Here is a 22,856-nt window from a genome sequence, read left to right on the forward strand (position 1 = left end):
TGTGGGGTAAATGTCCCACAGCACCCTGGTCTTTAAACAGCCTGTCACCTCTAAGGGATGCCTGCATGATGCTTCTGTATCGCAGTGCTGCAATATGCCCAAATGGCAGGGGTGAAGCCCGATCTAGGGAAGGAAAGGATGTGATAAATAAGGCTTCAGTGGTGTCTGCTTCTCATGTGAACTAGAGAAAATATGCTGAGGTAGAGGTGTAATTTCCACAGATGAGTCTAGAAGTCCTTCAGTGAATTGGGGGTTGCATAAATTGTGCATAAGGTGGTCTCAGAACAAACCCACCTAGTAAAATGGATATGGATGCCTTTAGATTAATCTGAATGAGACTTTGCCTAAAAAAAAGAGTCTTCTATTATTTCGGTGCTTGTTTCCATTTTCTGTCTGATCAAGGAAGGAAGGAAAGAAAGAAGTAGAGAAACAGAAAAATTCAGCTTGATCAGGAAAGTTTTCTGGTAAGGGAGTTTGAATTTCTCTGCCCTCCAAGAAAGATTTCTTCATAATATCAGTATAAACTTCTACAACATAATTAATAGATTTCAATGAATTTCAAATGAAGTCCGGTGAAAGCTGACATTCTGGTGTTGGTGCTGCAGTCCTTTGCACAGTTGCTGTAACTTAAAAGGTTGTCAAGCAAGACTGTGTTTTCATAATGCTGCTCAGTTAAGTTCTTGGTACCAGTACTTATCTAAAAAGTATCTCCTCTCCTATCTCTTCTAAAAGCAATTCCAGCAGAGAGTAGATAAGAAAAGGGGATGACATGAGTATCTGCAGAAGAATAAGAGAGCAAATAAGAGTTAAATTCAAAACCAAAATAGACATGCACAGGGCAAGTTTATTACTGTGGGGCTGAAACATATCCCCACTCACTGCACTAAACCTGTCTACAAGCAGGTAGAGAGGAAAGAAAGCAGCCTGGAAAGCTGACTCTGTACCGCAGGGGTGCTCTGCACAGCTGTATTTTTCTTCTTCTGGTTTTCCACATGAAGCAGAGGTGGGTCTGTACCACCCCCACAGATAACAGCACACTCCCTGTGTGATTTCATAGCGGAGTCAGGCATTTAGAGAAGATTTTTCTATGAAGAATGGATTTGAGCCATAATCCTTTGACCCTGCGGCCCATCCGAGACGGCCGTGACATGTCACTGCTCCCTGATAAGGATTCCCCACGCCGTCCCTGCCGCTCCCGCCGTGCTGAGCTGCTCCGGGGTGGGTGCACGTCCCTGGCCTCCCTCCAGAGCCCTGGGATCTGTGCAATCTCCAGTGTCAAGATGTGTTTGGATACGGAGAGCCGCGACACTGTTCTATATCAGATAGATAACAGGAGCATCCCCTCGCCCGAGGAGACAGATGCCTGGTGCTGGGTGTTGAGCGGCCAAGGCCCGTCCGTCTGCGGGATTTCTGCCTGCTCTTTAACCCTGCACGACAGTCACGTCTTCAAGGGGCTGTGTTTTGGAAGATAAACATAGCTCTCCTGGTTCAAAAATTACAAGCCGTTCTCCTATTTTTTTCTTTAACCAAGAAAGACTGTAATTTCAGCTTTTTGGGTGAGGCTCTCTGTGGGAATGCACTGACATGAAGGGGTCTTGCAAACTCTTGTTGAACTTTTTGAGTGCTCCCATTACAAACAAGCCTTTCTTCACTCTCTGCCCTTGCTACTGTGCTCAAATGCTCTTATTTAAAAAACCCAAACAACCTACTGTAGATAGCTTTCTCCCCTTGATCTCATAAAACCAGCTCATGTAGATCCACTGGAGGGAGGCAGTATTTCAGAAAGGGCAGTGCTGCCTTCTGAAACTTAAGATTTGAAAACTTATATTACCACAGCTAAAAGCTGAAATCGGTTAAATAGCTATTAATTCAGTCCTTATGGACCTAGTGCTATGACACAAAGCATTTATAAATAGAGTTTTTATTGCGTATTAAAACACAGTTTCAAGGATGCCCTCCTCTCCCTGGGGGAATCGGCGCTCCGCCGGGGAGGGCTCGCTGCGGAGGCTCCATCATGCCTGGTACCCATAGTATGGCAAGTGCTGGGGGAAGGACGGGCACTCACAGGTGTTCAGCCTCCTGAGGGCAAGCAGGGGGACGGTCATGGCAATGGCAGCCATTGGCCAATGACCCAACTGCCCCTCCTGCTGCGTGCCCTTGCCAGCTGCACACAGGTGCCTCTGAGCCTCTCTACGGCAGTGAGTGGGCTGGGAGAAGGGGGAAACCTGCTCCAGGGCAGCTTTCCTTTATCTTCCCAAAAATTACAGTCTAACCAAAGGTTTGAAGAGTGAAACCTTTCCAGACTCTATTTCTTGATATTTACTGCTGTAGCTATAGGTTCTTCTGCCATCAATATATATTTTCTTCTGTTCCTAATAAACCCCCGGGCTTCAATTGCCTCTTAATAGCAGTGTAAATAAATAAGAATGCTTTTATTTGTACTGTATTTGCCATCTTCCAGCTTATTGTTTATACATATATGTTCAGGAAAGGGAGGAGACATTCCCAAAAGACTTCTCTGGTTTTTACATTACTTCACATACCTTTATCCCTCTGGCCTTTGTGCTTCTCCTCCCCCAGGTTCTCCCCTCTTTCAGAGTCTATTCTCCCAAACAAAGACCTGCTCAGCCCCCATTATGTATTAGCAAATTAAATTATCTGTATTAGTAAGAATATGATTGCAGCAGTTTTGAAGTTGATTCTTTTTTCACCCAAGTAAATTTGAAATTTATTTAATGAAAAAGGCAAAGAATTTTTACCTAATGCCTGTGGGTAACCACAGTTTGTTTTCAGTCTTCACTGTAACTCCAACAGGTCGGTATCAGAATTTGGTACAGTAAATCTGGAGTCACAGCAGGATGGTGCTGAGCAGGTCTTTGGGAGAATAGACCCAGATATTTGATGGGAGGACAGGTAGAACCCACTGCTTGACTAGACTTACACTGGACATCAGACATGACCCAGTGGCTGCTGAGCAGCCACAACTATATGTGAGGTGGGTGTTTCCACAGACATCATCAACACGTGGTAACCCATGAGATCTGACCAAAGGCTGCTCTTATTCCAGCTCATTTCAAGGCTGTTTTCCTCATGCGCTAGTCCACATAATGATGTTAATGGGATACACAGCACCTACTAATTTCTTCTTATTACAGAAATCAAGCTAAAACCTGTACTTGGAAAAAGACCTTTTCCCAGCTGCATATGTCTCATTTCCCAGTGTCTGTGAGTCTTACCTCCCTATCAAGTGAAGCTGACATCTCTTGCAGGAATTCCTATGCAGCAGTCACAGCTGAGCCTCCATGTGTAGCCTCATGGAGATGGATGGAGCTGCCATAACATCTGCATTGTACCACTCTGTACCCTGGTACATAATGTATATACTGTCAAATCTATAGTACATCATTAAGTGAATGCAGGAATTAATCTTCTCCAAAGTAGAATGCATTCAAATTTTAAACTGAGAGAAGTAGGATAGATCCAACACCAACACACCTTGCTACTGCGTAACTTTTCTCCTTTAATCTTCCCCTACCTTTGGGGGATGACTCTTCCTCCTCTCAACACCGTGCTGAGAGGCCAGCTGGAGTTTCTAATCCTTCTCAAGTGCTTTTCAGCTGAATGACTGTACAAATGTTTTGGTCAAGAAAAACAAGGCTTAACTGTTCTGTTCCTCAGCTGGGTGACAGGGGTAATTAGTGTGATAACTTCCCATTTCTCTTGGGTGTTATGATGAGAAACTCATTAGTTATTTTCTGAGTACCCTGAGCCAAATCCTTGAATGAAAGAGCTGTAAGGATTGTTTTAACAATATTTAGCGCTTCAAAAGTTTTGGAAGCGCTACCTAATTTTCCCAAATGTAAACCATCTAAATTCTGCAGGGTAATTTGTGTGCCACACCCCTCAGCCCTTTCGTCAGTCTTCACAATGTTCAGGAACTCACACGATATGGGTGTATGCTTCCTCTGTGTTAACTCGTCTTTTATTTTTAGCTTCTTTCCCCCATTTTTTCCTCCCTCTAGCACACTTTTCGTGTGTCATACTTTAGGACTTTAAGGTATATCTGGCAGACATGATAGCTTAGTCCTTACACTTAAAGGAAAATTCTCTCCATCAGTGCACTGTTTCTGCTCCCCAGCAGCCTGTGGCCCAACACCTTGCACAGACACCAACTGCTGTGAATTAAATCATCTTTGCAGAATGGTCACCACTTGACATCATGAACTATTTCCCTCTACTCAACACACGCCCACCCCATCTGCTTTTTTGGGATGCCTAGGAAGCAATAAAGCAGTTCAAGAAAATGATCCCTGAATAGCAAGTCAAAATACAGCTAAAGAAGCACTAGAGAACCGGAAAATGAAAATCTTCCTTCTCCACAGCAATGCTTAGTGTTTCCCTTGATGTAGCAATAAAATATCTGAAGTTTCTCTCTTCCAAGCTAAAAAGAAGTGCCAATTGTATAAAGAGGTGATTACTGTTGGGATGGGCAATGTGAATTTTTTCTTGCAAAAGGTAATAGCTATTTTGGTTTTGACTAGCAGCTGTTCTAAGTTTAATATCTTATGGCTGTAACATGCCACATAGGATGGACAAGAGGAAAAAATAACCAGGGGTTTAATAGCACATCTGTGACTAGTTAGTTATGGTAAACTTCAGGTATGTGTTGATTTCAGCATATGGTCCTAAATATTTTCCCAGCAGCTGGATCTAAGACAAAACCTGTTACAGTCTTTTGGGGAGTAATTAATGCACCTAATCACTTCAAACCCCACCAAATTATGAAAAAGTATGTTTGATTTCACCGTAAAAAAGCACTGATGGATGATCACCTCCAGAAATGAGGCTCCAAGCCCATGACAAGTTCTGTAGGAATGGCAGGAAAGTTCTGATCCTCAGCAGTGTTGCTGCTGATGGGACATAAAACATAAACAGAGGACTCCCAATCAGGGCGGTTTTGAGGCCAGAGAGAATTATAAAGGCATAAAGCAGCAATAACTTGCATCGAGCAGAGCACAATTTCCCATTCACTTGTCACAGTGATGACACGCTGCAGTGCTGTTGCTGAAGAGTTGGCTGGTGTGCAGCATGTCTCTGTGTTTTTCCTTTTCCCTTCCCTGTAAATTAATTCATCTGTATTTCCCCCATCTGGCCTGTCTTGCTCATATTTGTGTGTTTCTGCTTTCTGCAATTTCTGTCCATAATGGCCAGTTGCAGGCCAGACTTGCAGGCGCTGCTCTTCATCTCCTGAGGAGCCAAGTCCTGGTGTTCCCTGCTTGCCCAGGCACGCAGACCTGCTCTACTGTGCCTCACAGGATCCTGATCTCAGCCTGCCTGCTGTGACACATGGGATGCTCTGCTGCCTGCTGGGTTCATGCAGCCCCACTGTGCTCCTGTCCACACACCCAACTGCGCGCACACAGCCATCGTCAGCTTTTGACCCATGGTATCTTTGCCCTTCTCCTTGCAGGGGGACAATAATGGTTCTCTCCACTGTTGCCCCATTGAGTCACCCTGCCTCATCACACTGATTTTTTTTCCCATCTCAGGAGTCCTACGTGGCAGGACAGTGGCTTTAGTGTTTTTTTCTGTTCCACAAACTCTATTTGTGTGCTGCTCTCTCATTGAGTTCTTCCAGTCTGTTTAAGGATGAGCTCTAAACTCAAGAATGCCTGACTATGGTCCCCTTCTCTGGAAAGAGCCAGGAGAGGGAGATCTCCTCAGTCAGCTGCAGGACTGTGGGCTTTGGGATGGAGCAATGCTCCATCAGTTGCACGCATTGACCGTCAAAAGGCAGAACTGCCTTCCTGCCTCCTCTGCTTTCTTTCATCTTTGCCCTTCTGGCAGTCACAGTCTGCACTGTAGAAACAACCTGAGACCACAACCCCACCGATCCAAGCACTCGCCAAAGACAAAACAAGAAGCAGCATCTGCCCAAAGGACTTGCTCTCTAACAGACAGGGGGCAAGATGCTGCAGGAGCCAAGGGAGTCCCTGAAAGCTGCACTGGTGAGGAGACGCTCAGCCCTCAGACTTCCCAAATCAGACTAACAGCTTCACGTGTTACACCAGCCCTCTGGGAAATCCCCCTTGGACGTGAATTGGGGCTTCCAGCCATCATTTGTTGTTAATTGTGAATCCAACCCAAGGCATCCCTCCTATTGTCTCAAAAAATCATGTTTGCTTTCCGGTGTCTGACTGTGGAGCCATATTCATCTCACATTTTCAGGTTTTTCTCTGCAGGAGTGCTTCCTTCCAAGGACTGCATTTCCCTCTGCAGCCCAGCCCACAAAGTGTTGTGTCAGAAGAGATGTAGCAAAAGTTAGCCCCAGGTGCAGAGAGGCAGCTCTGAGATGTGCTGTCCTCTGTGCTTTTATCATGCTCTTTACAGGCTGTGACATCATGAAGAGAAGATGTCCCTTCACTTTGACATTGTTCAGTAAATGGTCCAATTTCAAATGGTCAAATGGTCCAGTGGAGTGGTCCAGCCTGTATTCCCTGCTCCCCACCTCTTTCTATCCCCTAAATCCAGGGCCAAAGCAGCTTTCCCAACAGAAACCCATGAGCTCCAGGAACAAGGACCTGCTCCGTGTGGCACACCATGACTACCCCACCAGAGCAAAAGCTTTTGTCTTCGGAAGAAGGGATGTAAACAGGACTATCTCCTAAAACCAAGAAGAACAAATAGGTCAGAGCTGCAGCCATGCCAACAAGAAAATCATTCTGGATTTTTTTTTCTTACAACACAGAGGAGAAAAGGATTTAAGAAAAAACAGAACTTCCCAATTATCTTGTCAGAGTCAAGCTATTTAAATAATAAACTGTAAGTTGTAGCAACACGGCTTCCTTGGTGGAAACCTTTGCTATTGTCACACCCACACGAAGCTGCTCTGTGACAAAACCTAAACCTCCTACTGATTGACTACTGTATCAGCTACAAGGCTTTACCGAGAGAAAATACAGGGGTTTCCCAACCAGGAAAGCCACAAAGAACTTCGCAGGTACCCTGCAGGGACAGGGTGCAAGGGGTCTTGCTCAAGGTCCCCCCTGCTGCCGGTGGCATTGTCCTCGGTGGTTGCATCATGTGTCAGCAGCTGCAGGCTCACACCGCCACTGCTGGAAGACAAAAGGAGATGTCCGCAGAAAAGCAGGTCAATGACGATTACTCCCAGAGTCCTGTGAAACCGGGGCACCAGGAAACCTGTATTCAGTTCTGGGCTCTCCTGCAGACTTCTGCCATGACCTTGGACTCACCATCTAACTTTCCTGCCCTTGTTTTCTCACTACTAACTAGAGCACATATTGAATAGGACTCATTTTATGAACTTGTGTAAAAGCGCTTTGATGGCCTGGGGTAAAAGTCAATTAAGACAGGTTGATGGGCCCAACCAATTACTAAAGTAAATGATTCACAAACGTAGCTTATTTTTGAGAGTGTCATTAAACCAAAAGAGATTTGCAAATTATTCACCTGTTTTCAGAGGCGGAATAAATCATGGGGAGGGGAGAGGTGGGTAAGCAAGCAACCAACAATGCTTGCAAACCGCGCTGAAGACAATGTGGTTTTGGGTGCACGGCCGGGCGCCAGCAGGAACAGCAAGTTTTGGAGAGGTCTGCTCGCGTCCCTCTCCATCCTTGACAGACCCATCTTCCCTCCTGCAGATTTTCCTTGCGCTGAGAAAGTCGATGGCGTTCATCTCAGCTGAGCCATGACTCGCGCTCAGCTCTGGAGAGAGAGAGAGACAGAGAAGGAAGGAGCTGCCCGTGCAGCTTTTCGGAGCAAACGCGCTCCCTCCAGCCGCGCCCGCAGCGCCGCTGCCCCGCGGAGCCGCCCGCGGTCGGGCCGGGGCGCGGGGGGACGGGCGGGGCGGCGGGACCGTCCCTCCTTCCTTCCCTCCCTCCTTCCCTCCCTCCTTCCCTCCTCCGTCCGTGCCGCCCCGCCCCGCCCGCCGCGGGCTCGGCGCCTCCCGCAGCCGCGGCGGCTGAGCGCGGCGGCCCCAGCGCCCCGCGGGTCCTGCGCGCCGCCCGAGCGGTGAGTGCCGGCCGGAGGGGAGCGCAGGGCAGGGCAGGGCAGGGCGCGGGGCCGCGGGCAGCTGGAGGAGGCGGGCAGGGGAAGCGCGGCGGCGCTCGGAGGTGTCCCGGAGCGGTTCGCGGCGGTGGGGGGCTCGTCCCTCGGGTTCCCATCCTTTGCACCTGCTCGTTCTTCTCTCGGCCCCGTGACCGCCGTCTCTGGCGGGGCTCTCTGCCGGCATCCCCCCGGAGCTCGCCCCTGAGCCGAGGTCCCGGGGAAGTTGCTCGGTGCCGCTCGCCGGAGCCGCTCTCCCTCATCCACCGCCGGTCGCTCCGGTCCCCTGCGCCTGGGAGCGGGGATTCGGCTGCGGCTCGATGCCGGCTCTCACCGACCCGAGAGGATGTGGCACCAGGGTCTGGAACACCGAGTGCCTCCCCTCTTGGTGTTTATCCGATATTTACGCAGTAGTCAAATCGCTCTTTGGGTTATTTTACTTTCTGGTGGTTGTTTTAAACCGTGTCCTGCTGCAAAGGATACAAAAACCCCAGCTGTTCTGTCAGAAGGAGATCTGTGCTGTTATGTCATTTCATAATTGCCTCAGAATTGCAAATCATGGCCTTAGTCTGCCACTGGATCTGTGCCAAAGAACTCTTGCATCTATAAAGGATGGGTGGTTGTTTGGGTTCTTCTTCACTTTTTTTTTTTTCCCTTTCTTTTTTTTTTTTTTTTTTTTTTTTTTTTTTTTTTTTTTTTTTTTTTTTTTCCTGGTCAAGAGTTGAGAATAATGGCTTTTTATTGGCATGGACTCTAAACATTAAGTTACTCCAGCCCATGTCTTTAAGTGAACACGCGATGTAACTGTCCTAAGTAGTCAGGCTGATTCACAGAGTCAAGACATTAAATCTTGGCTAGTGACAATGAGAATTGTGTCCTGCTGAAAAGTATTCAACTGCACTTCTTTGCGTGAGCTGAAGCAGTTTCTCATTGTTACTCCAGAAGTTCCGATTCTGCCCAGAATGGCTGTTGCTTTTTGTGGGTAACAGACACAAGGAAAATAGCAACCTTCCGGCTTCAAACTAAACAATATCAGATTAGTGACAGAGAAGGGCTCTACAGATCAGAGATGCAGCCACTTGCAAAGCCTTAATTTGTGCCAACACTTGGTTTGTAATCACAGAGGCTATATCTGCCCTACCCTACTATGCTGCACAGTTCTACTGCTCACCATGGTACCACTTGGAGGAAAAAGTGTGGTCCTGCCAGCTATTCCCTTTTTCAAGGATGCTTTGGGCAGCAGGAGGAGGATGAGGCAGATGCTGCCGCAGGGTAGAGAATCTGGGCATGGCTGTGCCCCTCAAGGCATGGTCATCTCTAAGCTGTGCCACCAGGACACATTAGAATACCAACTAAAATACCAAATTAGTCTGTCATTTCAAGGGCCGGGCCCTTCTGCATCCTCCTCTCCTATGCTGACGTTCAGTATTTCTCCACGCTCCAACATGTATTTGCCAGCACTTAGAAAAGACGGATCTTTCGGGGTCTGCCAGGCTGTGTGTACCAACTGGCATGTTACAGTACTATATTGTTCTTTAGATGCATAACTTCACTGGCCTCTTATGACCTAAAAAGCACACAGAAAATAAACAAGGGCATATTGTTCAGTGGGAAGGATGCAGAAAGTTCTTCTACATTAGCTGTTAGTTGGGGAAACATTACCTTTAAGTGTTTCTCCTGATTGTCAGAAGAATGGCATGGCACATGTGAGCTTGTTTTTTGCCAAGCCAGCTCTATTTGGAAGGTGGGGCATTTCTGAACTTCTTGGTCACCCTGGAACTAGTTACGAGTGCATAGCAAAGTCCTGCCCAAATCTTCTCCTCTAATTAATTTGGCCGGAGGCCATCCTAATTAACCTTGAGGGAGTTCAGGGGTGGGAGGGCTTGCTATGAAACAATTGTTCTCTTGTAATTTGCTGCTCACAATGTGTTGACCAAGCCATGAGCTGCATCTCTAAAATCCTCTGGGTCTCTTACTGAAGCCATTACACCAGTTTGTTTGGTTTTTTTTCAGATTTTGTTTTCTAATCCTTGAGTCAAGGGTTATCTGTTATTGTGCTTTGTTGCAAGGCCCAGTGGACTTGGGCTTGCCGGGGGAAACTTACTCACCGGTTCCAGCTGTGAAGGAAGGGGTTGGTCAGCCTTTCAGCAGTCCTGGTTCAATTGTTAAGGTGTCTATGTGAACTGATGGCATCTTTCCACATCTACCTAGAAAGAACCCTCAGTTCTTCTGGTACTGGCAGTGCCTGCAGGGAACAAAAAGCCGCATTAGCCTCTTTGCCCATGAGTATTACAGTTAGGATATTAATGGAATTTGTCAGCCATAACTTCGACTGTCTCAAACGATGAGGCAAGGGAAAAAAATCTGAGAAAGTTGAAAAAAAGAAAAAAAGTTAAAGGCTGTGTTCTGCTTCTTGAAAACGCTCATAGCACCCTGCATGTCACTAAGAGAGTGATGAAGGGGGAAAAATGAACAGCTGTTTCTGAAATTTCAGGATTGTCCATCTTCCCCCTTGTGATGATGACTGCTCACTTTGTTCAGGTGGGCTTATCTGTCCTCAGGAAGCGGGTCACCCTTCAGCAGCCTGGGCTTACCTTACTGGTGGGCAGTTCCTCAGCAGCACAGCACTGATTTTGTGTAGCCTTCTCAAGCATCTGTCTAGTTTTTTCTATGCTAATGCATAAAAATGTTACTTTGGCATTTGTTTTCTGGTAGAGTGAGGGGTCGGGGGGAAATCCTGCTGAGACTACCAGTCAGGACACCCAGATCCAAGAAAGAAAGATCAAAGGCGTCTGTAATACAGGAAGAATCAGAGGGTCAGCCCGGAAAAGAGGGCACTTGATTATTTGTACCAGGGTAATAGAAAAGGGATAACACACAGGAGAGGAGTGTCCGAAATGAGCGTGTCCAAAAATGAGTAAACAAACAGATGTGTAAGACTATGCTGAGAATTTATTTACTCCAGAAGACACAATGCTCATCTCTTTGAAAGAAGAGAAGACCACACCAACCTTGGAGCGCTTCTGCTCCCAGCCACATTTGTGAGCAGGAGAAAGTGTTTGTTTATGGATCCCTCCTCCGTGAGTCCTGGCCTGATGGGCTGGCCTGTCCTGCTGTGATTAGTAGGATGCTAATGTGAGTAATCCTTTTGATCACAGAGCCCAGGCTCTATAAGTCATGTCACTGTCACCTCAAAGCACTTCAGCCATGTGATAGATCCCTTATTAAAAATTTTTGCTTTGAAAGATTTAATACAGTTATTATTGAGATCTTTTTTTCTTTCTCATTTTTTGTCTTGTACTGTTGGAGAGCTTTTCTTTAAAAAAATACAAAAAATAATACTTATTCATGAAGTGGGAGTAGCTTATCAGGATTTTGCCCATAGGTGTTTTAGGTGGGATGATTAGCCTGTAATAGCTTGATTTTAAGATGTGAGCAACAAATGCGATTCCCTGTGCTTTCTTCCACCAGAGAGGACTGCTCCATACAAAACTGTAAACAGCATGGAAATATTAATCTGAGTCCTAAAAAATATCCTCTTCTGCAGTTCCTTTTTGGGAGGCAAAGATTGACTAATTATGCTTTGTGTAATAAATGTACTATTTTGCTCTCCTGTTGTGACAGACAAAAGCTGTCGTTTGAGGGAATACACCATATGCTGCCAATTGGTGTAAGGACTGGTTATATCTGGAGCACAGAGTATCAGTGAGTGCTCTTTAACAATTGCTTCTTCTCTGAAAATAATCTGGGCCGATTTCAGTGGACTAATGCACTGGTCTATCATCAGTGAAAGCAAGCTGTTGAAAACCAGCTAATGCAAACAGTGGTATCTGTGCATGCTCGGCCATATCCTCTCTCCCTGTTACGTGTTTACATTTATTTGGATGCTTAAGGGCGTCAGCCTATCAGTGCTCAGTCAGGCCTGGATTGGACCGTGGCAAATTTAAAAATCAAACTTATTTCGGATACCAGCTCCCATCCATGCACAGTCAGGCATGTTTTTCAGCATTGTGTGAACCCAATACACAAACACCCACATTACTTAAAAAAAAAATATTCTCCCTCTCTACCATGTTTTCTTGGTGAATGTGAGAAAGCAGAGTCTGGAACCTCCCAACAAACGGCAGCACCTGAAGAGCAGCCGTCACTCGTCGGGATCTGCCCTGGGAGATGCTGTGCACTCTCTCTCATGCCATGGTGGGTTTGCAGATGCATCTGCACTGGTGAGATACAAGACAGGAATAACTACCTTCTGAGAGTTAAATAAACTCTTGAAGACTTGCTCCTCTCATCCTCCCCACTTCCTAATTTTATTGGAGACACATTGTATCATTAATTTGTTCTCTGGCACAGTGCCTTCGGGATTTCAGTGAGGTCTTTTTGCTCAAAGAATGCAAAGAGGATGTGAGCTGTAATTTTCACTGTCTGTGAATCTCTGTATTGGAGAAAAAAATGCGAACTCTCCTGCCCGCAGGTAATGGGAGTTAAACACAAAAATTCACATATTTCTTTTTAATTTCTTTGAGGTGAATGGGAGGGTCTGGCCTGGGAAGACATGCAGAGCCAACGTGAAGTTTGCTTATCTTCCAGAAATTACTTTGGCATGTCTTTCTCCCATGTAGTCTGCAGAGGCGATTATGCATGTAGCGCTAGTGGCTTTGAAGCCTTTAGTACAGCATTGACTGTAATGGGAACTTTCTTGAAGCTTTGCCTGGTGAGGATCCATGATCTGATAAGAGTCCTTTGGTCAGGACTCTATTCTGGTGGCTCTGCTCATCTGCTGTCTCTTTTCTGCTCAGGAGACTTCAACCTGTAGTGTGTGTTCTGTGTCTCAGCCTCCCTGTCCCTCCCATCCCTGGAGGAGAAGTAAAGTTTCTTTTTCTGCCCCTGTGCCAGACCTGCTCCCCCTTAGCACCCTCCTCACTCTTCCCTGCAATGCAGAGATGTCAAGGGCAGTTATAGCAGGGGGGCTGGGGACAGAGAGGAAAGTCACAGTGTATTTGAGGGGAGGCGGCTACTTGTAACACTGAAAGACTTGTACCAAAGAGTTTTGATTTTCTTGGAAATTTGTGGGGCATGCCAACAAAACAATAAATTTGGGGCGGGGGGGTGGGGAAGAAAGAGGAAGAATTAAAAAAGTTTAGGTTCCATCCCAAATCCCTTGTTTCTGAGGCAGGATTGCTTCATCTGCACCACTTCTGCTAGATATTCACTCAGTCTGTTCTTGAAAACCTGTACTGACTCACAGCCTGCCAGCATAAACAGTGGATAACTATCATGATGGCTAGATAGTTCCTTTTAATATCTAATTAAATCACCCTTGCTGCCTCTTAAGTCAGTCCCTTTGGTTATCCACATCTGCAGGGAGTAGGACGAGGTTATCGCAGCCTTTTAGCAGCCTGACATATTTAAAACTTGTTACCGTCTGTTGTTCTCTCACCCTCACTCCTGTACACTTTTCTTCCAACTAAACAAGTCCACTTCTTGTACCCTCTTCTGTAGGGGTCACACTTGGCTAAATTTTTTATCATTCCTGTGAGCGCTTTGCTTGAGGTAGGACCCAGCCTGGGTAGAGGGCTGATGTGTGATGGTCCTCTTGATATATCTCCAAGCTTACTCACCTGTGTGTACCAAGCCCTGCTCTGCTCTAATTATGAAACCATAGAATTGTTAAGGTTTGAAAAGGTCTCTAAGATCATAGAGTCAAATGATGTCTTCCCTCTTTGTGACTCTCGCCCCAGAGACTCTTTTGCTGCGCTGCTCCATTTTGTACTTTTGCATGACATCCTTCTTCTTCAACATGTTTTTTTACACCTGCCTCTATTGAATCTCAGTCATTCATTTCAGACTGGGCCTCTGATTTAGTAAGATTTTATTCTAATTTTAAAGCCTGAAAATGCTCACAACATTCCCTAGAGATTTGTAATTGTAATCTTCCTCCTAATTTGCAAGTCATTAGTGGAAATACCGAGTAGAGCAAGACCCTAGGCACAGCCCTTGTGTGTCTTTTCAGGTTGACGTTGGACTTGCTACTGTTCCTTGAGTACAGATTTGAAGCATTTGTATGCCTGCCCACAGTAAATTATACCTCAATTGTATTCACCTGGTTTGCATATAAGACTATCACATGCATTCATCAAAGCTTTCCTCATTCCAACGTGTGACTTCTGTTTTTTCCTCCCTAGTCGCTATGCTCCCAGCTTCATCAAAGAAGAAAATTAAATAGATTAGGCTTAATTTGTTCTTGACAAGTCTGTATTTTCTGTTTTCTCATGACTTTATCATGATGCAGCTGCAGTGCAAGGCGGCAAAGCAGGGGGATGGAAACTCTCCTTGGATCACACACTTGCTCCCTCCTGCTCCGTGATAAATCAACATTTGTTAGAAGTATTTACAAGGGAATTGAATAATAATTTGTCTGATTTGATATCAAAGCAAGGCTGTTTGGTCTATGATACCCCAGTTCTGTCTCCTTCCCCCTTTTATTTGAAGTTAGATAATATGTTTGCCCTTCATTCATCCTTTGAGAATTTCTAGAAGGTATTTGCTCGTGGCTTGGAGGCAGCCCTGGCTAGTTCCCTACTCCTTCCTTACTCCTAGCCTATGCTCAATTAAGCCCCACCGAGTTGGATACATCCAACTTGCATTAATGTTCTCCAATCTCTTTCTCCTGTGCTCTAGAGTATCTTTGCATTAATTAACATTTGATCGTAGTGGACGTTATTGTTGAAGGCTCTTCAGGCACATTAATTTTATCTTCCTGATGGAGCGTGCGTCTACAAGTCAGTGGATATGGTGCTGGTTGTTTCCATAGCAGAGGGCAGGAGCATGGCATTCTGGGGTGGCTGCATGCACAGCACCCCTGCAGCCAGCTGGTTACAGTCCCATCTGACTTTATTGTCCTGCAAAAGATTAAATTAGCAAGGTAAAAGCCTTGTTTAATGTGCTTTTGATAGGCTGTTTTATATGCACACATGCAAAGCCAGAGTGAGAAAACAGGAGCAATTAAAATGTCCAAAGCCTTAGATAGTCTCCTGGGATGTAGCTCAGGGTTATATTTAGACAGAGCAAGTAGCACCATCTAGTATTAAAACAACCATAAGAACCTGTTTTCCATTGCTCTAGTCTGTCAGGCTTTTATCACTTGATCTGAGACTTTCAGGTTGTGTGTCTCTCTCAGGCTAGGTTTATTTTAATATTGTCAGCTGAACCACTTCAACCATTTCCAAGAAAAACTAGAGGGGAGGAGAGAAGGAATGTTGTTTTACCCACATTAGAAAGGGGAAAGAAAATAAATCCTCCAGCTTTTTGATTGAGAGCTGTGGTGCCATCACGTTCAGGGACAGGATCTGTGGTGACAAGGCTTGGCGACATCAGTGCGTGTTCTTGGCAGACTCGTCTCTATTTCATGTTATTCGATTTTCTGAAGACTTTTCTCCCCATCCATCAGCACACCTGAGCCTCTGGTGCTGAGCAGCCCACGGGTGACCCAGCCCTGTGCTCACGCCCTCGCTGCTCCAAGGGATGTGCCAGCAGAACATGCCTGTGTAGCCCTGGCCCAGGGCTGTGCTGCTGGAGTGGGATCATCCCTGTAGTGACTGCTCCTGCTTCTTCCAGGTACAGGTGAGATGGGGTCCCAAATCTGGGAGCAGAGAGCAGGCACAGAGGTGCTTCTGCTGGAAGTGTAGACAGGAGAGTAGGTGTTCGTCAGAAGGGGAAGGAAGAAATCGGGGTGATGGATGCAAGCTGAGGACTGGCCAGCACAAGCTGTGAGGGGTGCAGGAAGAAGGATGGGCTGACTGCCACCGTGGTGGCTGTGTGGGAAGAGTGGCTCAGCTGGTGGGACCAGGAGACAGAAGGGCAGAGAAGGGATCCTGGAGGAGAGGGGGAGGACAGCAAGAAGGATTGGTGAGTGTGGGAAGGGAGAAATGAAGGCACTGGGGGTACATGGTGGTGGTGTTGGATTAGACAGACAGAGGGATGGAGGAAAGCGCAGTACACAAATTTCTGGAACCAGTTTTTTGGCTCATTCCATGTCTTCACTGTGTGGACAGCTATTTGCCACACTTAGGTTCGTGTGCAGAGGCATTAGGTTCTTGCAGCAGTTGCTTTGAATGTACCTAGTTCACTTTTAAAGCGGAGTCCTTCAAAAAATCAGGTTGTAAGCACTTCAGACTGGGTGCCTAGAGTGGAGAGGGTTGTTTTCACTTTAGTCTGTCTGCATAAGTATTCTGTCTGGCACATGTCTGATATGAAATGGGAATAATGTCACCCAGACGTGAGTAAAGATAAGCTAGTTTAATGTGTGACCCATCTAGATAATATGCTTTGTAATTCAGATGCCTGTTAGTAACTGTATCTTCAGAGCAGTGTTTGAATAGCTGCTCAGGAAGAGCCACCAGAGACAGCCCAGGAAGAACTTACATCACCTAGTCTGCACACCAGTCGAGCTTGGAGTCCTGCAGAATTCAGTAGCCTCAAGCCATGTAATTAGAGACTGCAGCAAATTGTATGTCCGTGCAGGGTGCCTTGATTTTGGCAATTCTTGATCTTGTATGCTTCATTTTGCAGTATGAATCATGTTCATTCAGTGTTTTCTTTTCTTGAACGTTGTACAAAATCATTTACATTGTTGTTATAAATATTTCTGCAGAGGTGGGCAGGGCAAATCATGCTCAAGAAGGACTTCAGGGGTTGTATTCAGCCAGTTAAAGGGTTACCACCTTCCCCTACATTTCAAGCAGCAGGGGCAGGAGAGATGTTACAGAGGGCAGCCAGGACCAAATCCTCTGTGACTTCTGCTCTCCTACCCAACACGTGGCTGCTGTGCCAGGACGCTCTCTGGAACTTGGGCTAAAGGAAGGAGCCTGCCAAGGGGCTGCTCAGAGCACCGTGAAGGGAGCCCTCAATGCCGTGTGAGTCATTTCAGAGCGTGGAGGTAAGACTTGCTTCTGCCATTGCTTCAAGTGTTGGCATTCATCATCCCTGGTACTGGTCATCATACAGATGGAGGTGGTACCACCCTCAGAATAACATGGCTTGGGAACCCCTGGCACTGAAAAAAACTACAGACAAAAGCAGATCATAAATAGAAAACAATGTGTTTCCCCCACTGAGAATGAGCTCCAGAAGCAGCTCAGAGGAAACTAGCACCAAATTTCTTGAGGGTGTTTTTCAGGAGTGCTTTGGGCTTTTCTCAGGCCGGAGATGAGATCCGTGCTCATGGATGGAGCGCCCCAAGGTGAGGTGCTCTGATGAAGTTTTCATCTGGTGATCCCATTGTGTCCCGCTTGCTCAGGCTGTGGGTCTCCATTGTGTCTGTCTGCATGGGGGCTGATGCTGATTTCCGTCGTTCACGCTTGTTTCTTTGCATCTGAGAGTGCTGTTGAGAAGTTTCCAGAGAAAAGCTTGGCCCCTGTTTCCAATGTAACGCAGAGTTGCACCGGCTGCTGGGGACAAGTCGGAAACGCTGGCAAGATAGCAGGCATCCTCAGGAAGCAAACCCTATCAGAGAGCACTGATGTCATTGACAACCAAAACATATGAGGGCTGGAAAAACAAACTGTTTTGCAACGTTGTTGATCTTCCCTCAAATTAGAAGCTCTGCACAGCCTTTACTCTGAGGTCCAGTCTGACAGATTATTTACACGGCAATGCTGCAGCAATGGTTTTGTTACTCCTGCCAGTCCAATTCCTTTGATTTTAGTTTTCAGGTTTATTTATCTAAGGGAGGGTGGGGTGAGCATCCCAGAACTCTAGCCAGATTCAGAAAGCTGGCCAGCATCCTTGCAGATGATGGGTGATGACATGGTTGATGTCCTGCAAGCTTTGATCAGGCAGGACTTCCGGCCTCCCTGTCCCTGATCAGGTCCAGTGCCGGAGATGCTACTTCCCCCGACTTCTGCACAGCCCTCTGAGGCTGTGTCCCAACTAATGGCCAGCTGCCACCACAGCTACTGGCTCCTTGGAGCTCGTGGCATTAGCATGGAGCAGGATTCTCCCCCTTGGTTGCTCCCACTGCGGTGTTGTGATGTGCACAGTGATAGCATCCTTCTCCCAGATGAGCCTCCCCACCACACAAAGCACCATGGGGTTTCCCCTTCTACACACGGTGAGTTTGCAGAGCAGGAAGAGACGGTCATACCAGTTCCTCATGGCACACTTCCACTTACTGCTCCTCACCACTGGTGCCAGAAGGATGAGAGTAAACCCCATATGCTGGAGGTTTCTTGCCCACGCACCTTTGCCTCTCTGATGGCTGCAGTGGGTGGCAGAGAGGAGGTTAAACTCTTCTCCAAGCCAGCCCAATAATTGCAGGAAAAGCACATTTCTTGCTTGCACCTGTGAGCGCTTCCATGGGCTTTCTGCTGTTTATGGTAGTCACATTGGATCTTTCTCCTGTTAGAAGCTGAACAGCTCTAGCAGCCAGCTGTTCCCTCTGCTCTGCTCGTACCTGGATCCTTGCACAGTCTGGGCAGGGGGTGGATGGAAAATCAGCTTTTTAGGTCAGCATTCAAAAATAACCCACAAAGCCTTCCCTCCCTTCCATGAGGGTAGGGTCCCACTCCTCCCTGCTTTCTGCCTGCTTGTACTTACTGCTGGCTCACCTACTCACCTGCTGGCTCTTACTGGGAATTTGGAGTTCTGTTGTAGCAGGGGCTAATATCTTCACCACAGAGCTTTATTTCTCTGTTTTTAAAGGGTGTGTAGTGTTACATGTGTGAAAAGGGAGGAGATTCATTAAGCTCTAGGGACAAACCAGTTTAGGTGTTCAGGAGGCTCTCAGGCTGGAAAACCACTTTTGTGGTTTCAGGTTAAATTGTGGCTCTGCATAAAAATTGTGCCTGTTTTTCTACACTGTGAGCTCTCCTTGGGTGAGTGGTGTGGCCACTGTGGGCGGCACAGCGCAGAGGTGGCTGGAGGGTCCCTGGATGCCTGGGAGCTGCACACCAGGCTGGAGCAGAGCAGCTGGCCAGACTGGCTTCACAGCTGGAACAGCATCCAGAAGTCAAGGCAGGACAGAAAATGGATGGGGCATGGGATGGGCCAAATGTGGCCATAACACATAGAGCACTGCAGCACAGAAACTGGTTTATATAGCACACCAACCCATCCACTTCTGTGTATATTTAGCCTGAGAGATTTAGTGCTAATAAATGTGCAGTTGCCATCTCACTAGTTGCTCCATTTCAAAGAAATCCTTGTGAGCAGTATTGAACAGACTTCTCCCTTTCCTCATGCCCAAGAAGAGCATTAGCTACCAGTGTATAAAATGCACTTTTGTGTCATGATCTTTGCAGAGACAGTCTCCTTTTAAGCAGCTGCCAGTGCAGGGCTCATGATCCTCAGGTGGACCTGCTCCTACTAAGGACACACAGTACTCACTGGATGTGTTAAATGAACTCTTCAAGGGAAAGTAACCTTCTGGTTTATATTTTAAATAAATCTATTTCTGTGTGTTTTACCTTTTTATCCACTTTTTAAAACTTTCTTTTGGTAACACAGTTCAAACAGGGAGGAATGTATCAGGATGGGTCCATTTTTTTGTGCAACCTTCAGAACAGAACTTTACCTTCCACACATTTTAAAGCTCTGGATGAATGGGTATTCAGAATTACCCAATTCTGGGTAATTGCCATAATAAGCTGTGAGAGTGGTATAGACAATAGACACTGTTTTCAGCCAGCTAATTCAGTTTGCTGCATCTTTGCTCTAGTCAGTGCAGAACTGAGGGCTCTCACTGGGGAAGAAAAATCTTGACCATCCTCTGTCTTGCAGATCCTTGAGATATAATACACATGGGCATCATGAGTCATGTGTCACAATGGAAGTGTGCTGTAAAAACAGCATACTTGAAATCTTAGGGTTTCTGTTATTCTAGCTGAGGATTGCAACAGGCCAATGCAGGGAGAAAAGAAAGTAATCTGTAAAAAGGACTGTTTAACTGGGGTATTGTGTATTACTTGGGTTTCTCATGTGGTAGCATAATTAGTTTTTGTTCTTATGCATATTTTGTCCTTGTTCATGTGAACGTTTTTGGTTTTTTTTAATTGGAATATGCAGAGCTGTAGGGAGAGGCTTCTTGCTCTGTAATCCACCCCCTCCTCCTGCAGCAACTTAAAACAAAATACAGAGCACACCTTTCCATGACTGGAGAAAAAGTCTTCTAAGGAAATGCCTGCTCACGTTATGGCCTTACCTCCAGTGCAAAGTTTTTAGTTTGAGATCGCATTAGTGAAATCTGAAAGCTGCAATCACCAGTGAATTCTTAAGTGAAAGGGACTGAGTCAGCAGCACAGCACAGCATCTGCTGCTTGGCTGAGTGCAGGGAGGTGTATTGTCTAGGGAAGGACACACATGATTCATCAGCATCTGCATGCACTTTGCTTCATCTACTTTATTAAGAGGGTGAAAAACTGAGTACAGGAGATGAGACTTTTAGCTTCAGTAGCCTACCCGCTGATCAAGGGTATCTTTCCTTGTCTAAAGTGGCCTTCTGCTTGTTTTTGGTTATGTTTTGTAGTGATGGGTCCAGCTGGAAAGAGCTTTCTGATGGCACAGCTGTGAGTGAAACCAGCACAACATGTTCAGTGTCGAAGACCTCCTGATTTCTCATGGATATAAATTGTCAAAAAATCCCCCTGTTTCATATGAGAACAGATATGATGGATACAGGCATGAAATCACGGGGAACAGATCTTCTCAGAGAACAGCACTGAACGGGATTGAAGCAGAATCCAGAGCTGGGGCCTACAGCAAGAAACCCCTGGTGAAAACCAGCTCAAGCAGCACTGAAAGCAGCCATGGGAGCCAAGGGAGGAAAGCGGGTCCTGGTTACCACCATGACCTTCAGGGTTTGTCCACTTTTCATACTTCAGAAGGGGGGTAAGTTTCAGCATCATGCCATGGCTTTGCTTTCTCTTTCATTTGGTCTTGACAGATAACTAATCATGACTCTAACCCTTAACACCATCTTCCTGTGATCCTTTCCTGCTCCCATCCTAGTAACCATTTCCGTTCACTGGATGTCCGCATCCAGTGACACATCCATTCACCTTCTGCTAGAGAAAAGCTTTTGGGAATATTGGGATAATGGGAAGTGGCTGAGTGTGGGAAAATACATTTTATTAATGTGGTCTGTATGAGAGGCCTTTCTGGTTGACTTAGGAAAGCTTAGTGCTAGTACAGGGGTCAAAAAAGCGGGAAAAAAAAAGGGAGAAAGGTCTTCCTATTTCTTCAGTTTTAAGACTGCACCCAGCTTCTTCTGCCACTTACACACCCAGGTTCTACTGTGGATTCAGCCACATGCAGTTCTTGGTGGGTGTTCCTACGTGCACTGAGGACCTGCTTGGTCTCTTAAGGCTGCTCTTGTGGAGTAAGCATGAGAAGGTGCCTGTGCACTTCTTTTTTAAAACAGCTCCAAGCCAGTGGCAGCTCTTGTCACTCCATAAAATGTGCTCGTACAGCCGTGGCTTGCTCAGCACGGAGTACGTGCACGCCGGGGCTGGGGCCGGCTGGGCAGGAAGAGCTGTGTGTACACACCGCTGCTCGGCCATTGTTCTGCAGCTATTTGAGTGCTGCAGATGAACAAAGGAAAGGGGCTCGAGCGGGACTGGAAGCCAGCCCAAGTATGACGATGGTTTACAAGGAAAAGCCCCTTCCTCCTGCCGAGTGGGCTTGAAACTGAAAGCAGGGCAAACACTGTCGCCTTGGGAGCTTGTCCTCTTACAGAGACCTTCAGAAACATGTGGCAAAGGCATATGTCCCCATACTCCTGGGCTCGTCTGCTCTTTCCCTTCACATCTTTTCCCTTTGCAAGTCTGTTTGCCTGGAGCAGGAGTGGATGCTGGTTGCCAGTTAGGATAATGGGCAGGAAGAGATGTGAGCCCTCTAAAGCAGTCACAGGACAGCAAGTCCTGGTGAAGGTCTCCAAGTGGAGCCATGCATTCTAGAGAAGGAAGGACAGAACACAGATGTAAAGGTAATTGGGAAGATCCTTTCTGGTGTGTTTTGGATGAAGTAAACTGGACAGCAAAAAATTTTGACAAAAGGTACTGAAAAAGAATGAAAGGGAAAAAGGTTTTGCAGCAGGGGAGCAGAGGGTACAGTAGTGCTAAGGAAGCTGGTGCTGAGTTTACAGTGTGGAGAAATACTGTCTGGCTGTGCAGAGCTGGAAGCTATCACAGACTGCTGCTCCTGCAGCCTGTTAGTCTGAGCCTGTGTGGATGCACAGGGGTTTGGGAGGGCTTCTGCCTCACTGCTTCCAGTTCCTCTGGATGCATCTGCAGGGGCTCACACATCTGCCCCACATCTTGGATATAGCAGAGATGTCAGTAATTGCTGGCCTTGGCTAAATAACCAAATAATGCTCTCTAACAGTTTAAATGCCTCTTTCTAAATGCAAGGGGCGGGACCTGAAAGTCTACAGCATAGTTAAATATTTTATCTTGGTTTTTAAAAGTGTCTTTTAAAATAGGGAACACAACCCTGGAAATAGCTTTGTCACACTTTAATAAAAATAGAAATGTTTTCTTGCTATTACTGTTACAGCAAACTCTGATTCCCAGTGAGCCTACTGGGAACTCTCACAGGGTACTAGCAGCTGTGAAAACCTTTGTGTCACCTCTTCCTTGCCATGCCTGGGAGAGTGGAGTGCCTCCAGTGTGGAGCATGACACAGTGGCCCAGCTGGTCCAGGAAGGGAGGAGGGAGCTCTCCAGGCCAGATGTGGGGAAGCCACAGCTGCAGCACTGCAGCACCTCGTGTCCGTTCCTGAGCCCCAGGTGACAGTGC

At 46.5% G+C, this 22,856-nt stretch overlaps 1 protein-coding gene across 6 annotated transcripts in view; it reads left to right on the top strand.

The window, feature by feature from the left end:
• Positions 1–22,856, top strand: part of JCAD (junctional cadherin 5 associated) — a 59,330-nt gene that overhangs the window by 23,390 nt on the left and 13,084 nt on the right. For 2 of the 6 annotated variants that reach the window (XM_040057463.2, XM_058420022.1), the window contains exon 3: positions 20,588–20,949. In XM_040057463.2, the coding sequence (XP_039913397.1) occupies positions 20,648–20,949 (302 nt within the window). In that variant the 5' untranslated portion in view covers positions 20,588–20,647. Of the gene's footprint in view, positions 1–7,967; positions 8,032–15,574; positions 15,688–16,717; positions 17,306–20,587; positions 20,950–22,856 lie in introns of those variants that run through there. The other 4 variants (XM_058420010.1, XM_040057452.2, XM_040057490.2 and 1 more) reach the window with 4 other exon arrangements.

The sequence above is a fragment of the Hirundo rustica genome, chromosome 1 (assembly GCF_015227805.2).
Source record: "Hirundo rustica isolate bHirRus1 chromosome 1, bHirRus1.pri.v3, whole genome shotgun sequence".
Taxonomy (NCBI): Eukaryota; Metazoa; Chordata; class Aves; order Passeriformes; family Hirundinidae; genus Hirundo; species Hirundo rustica.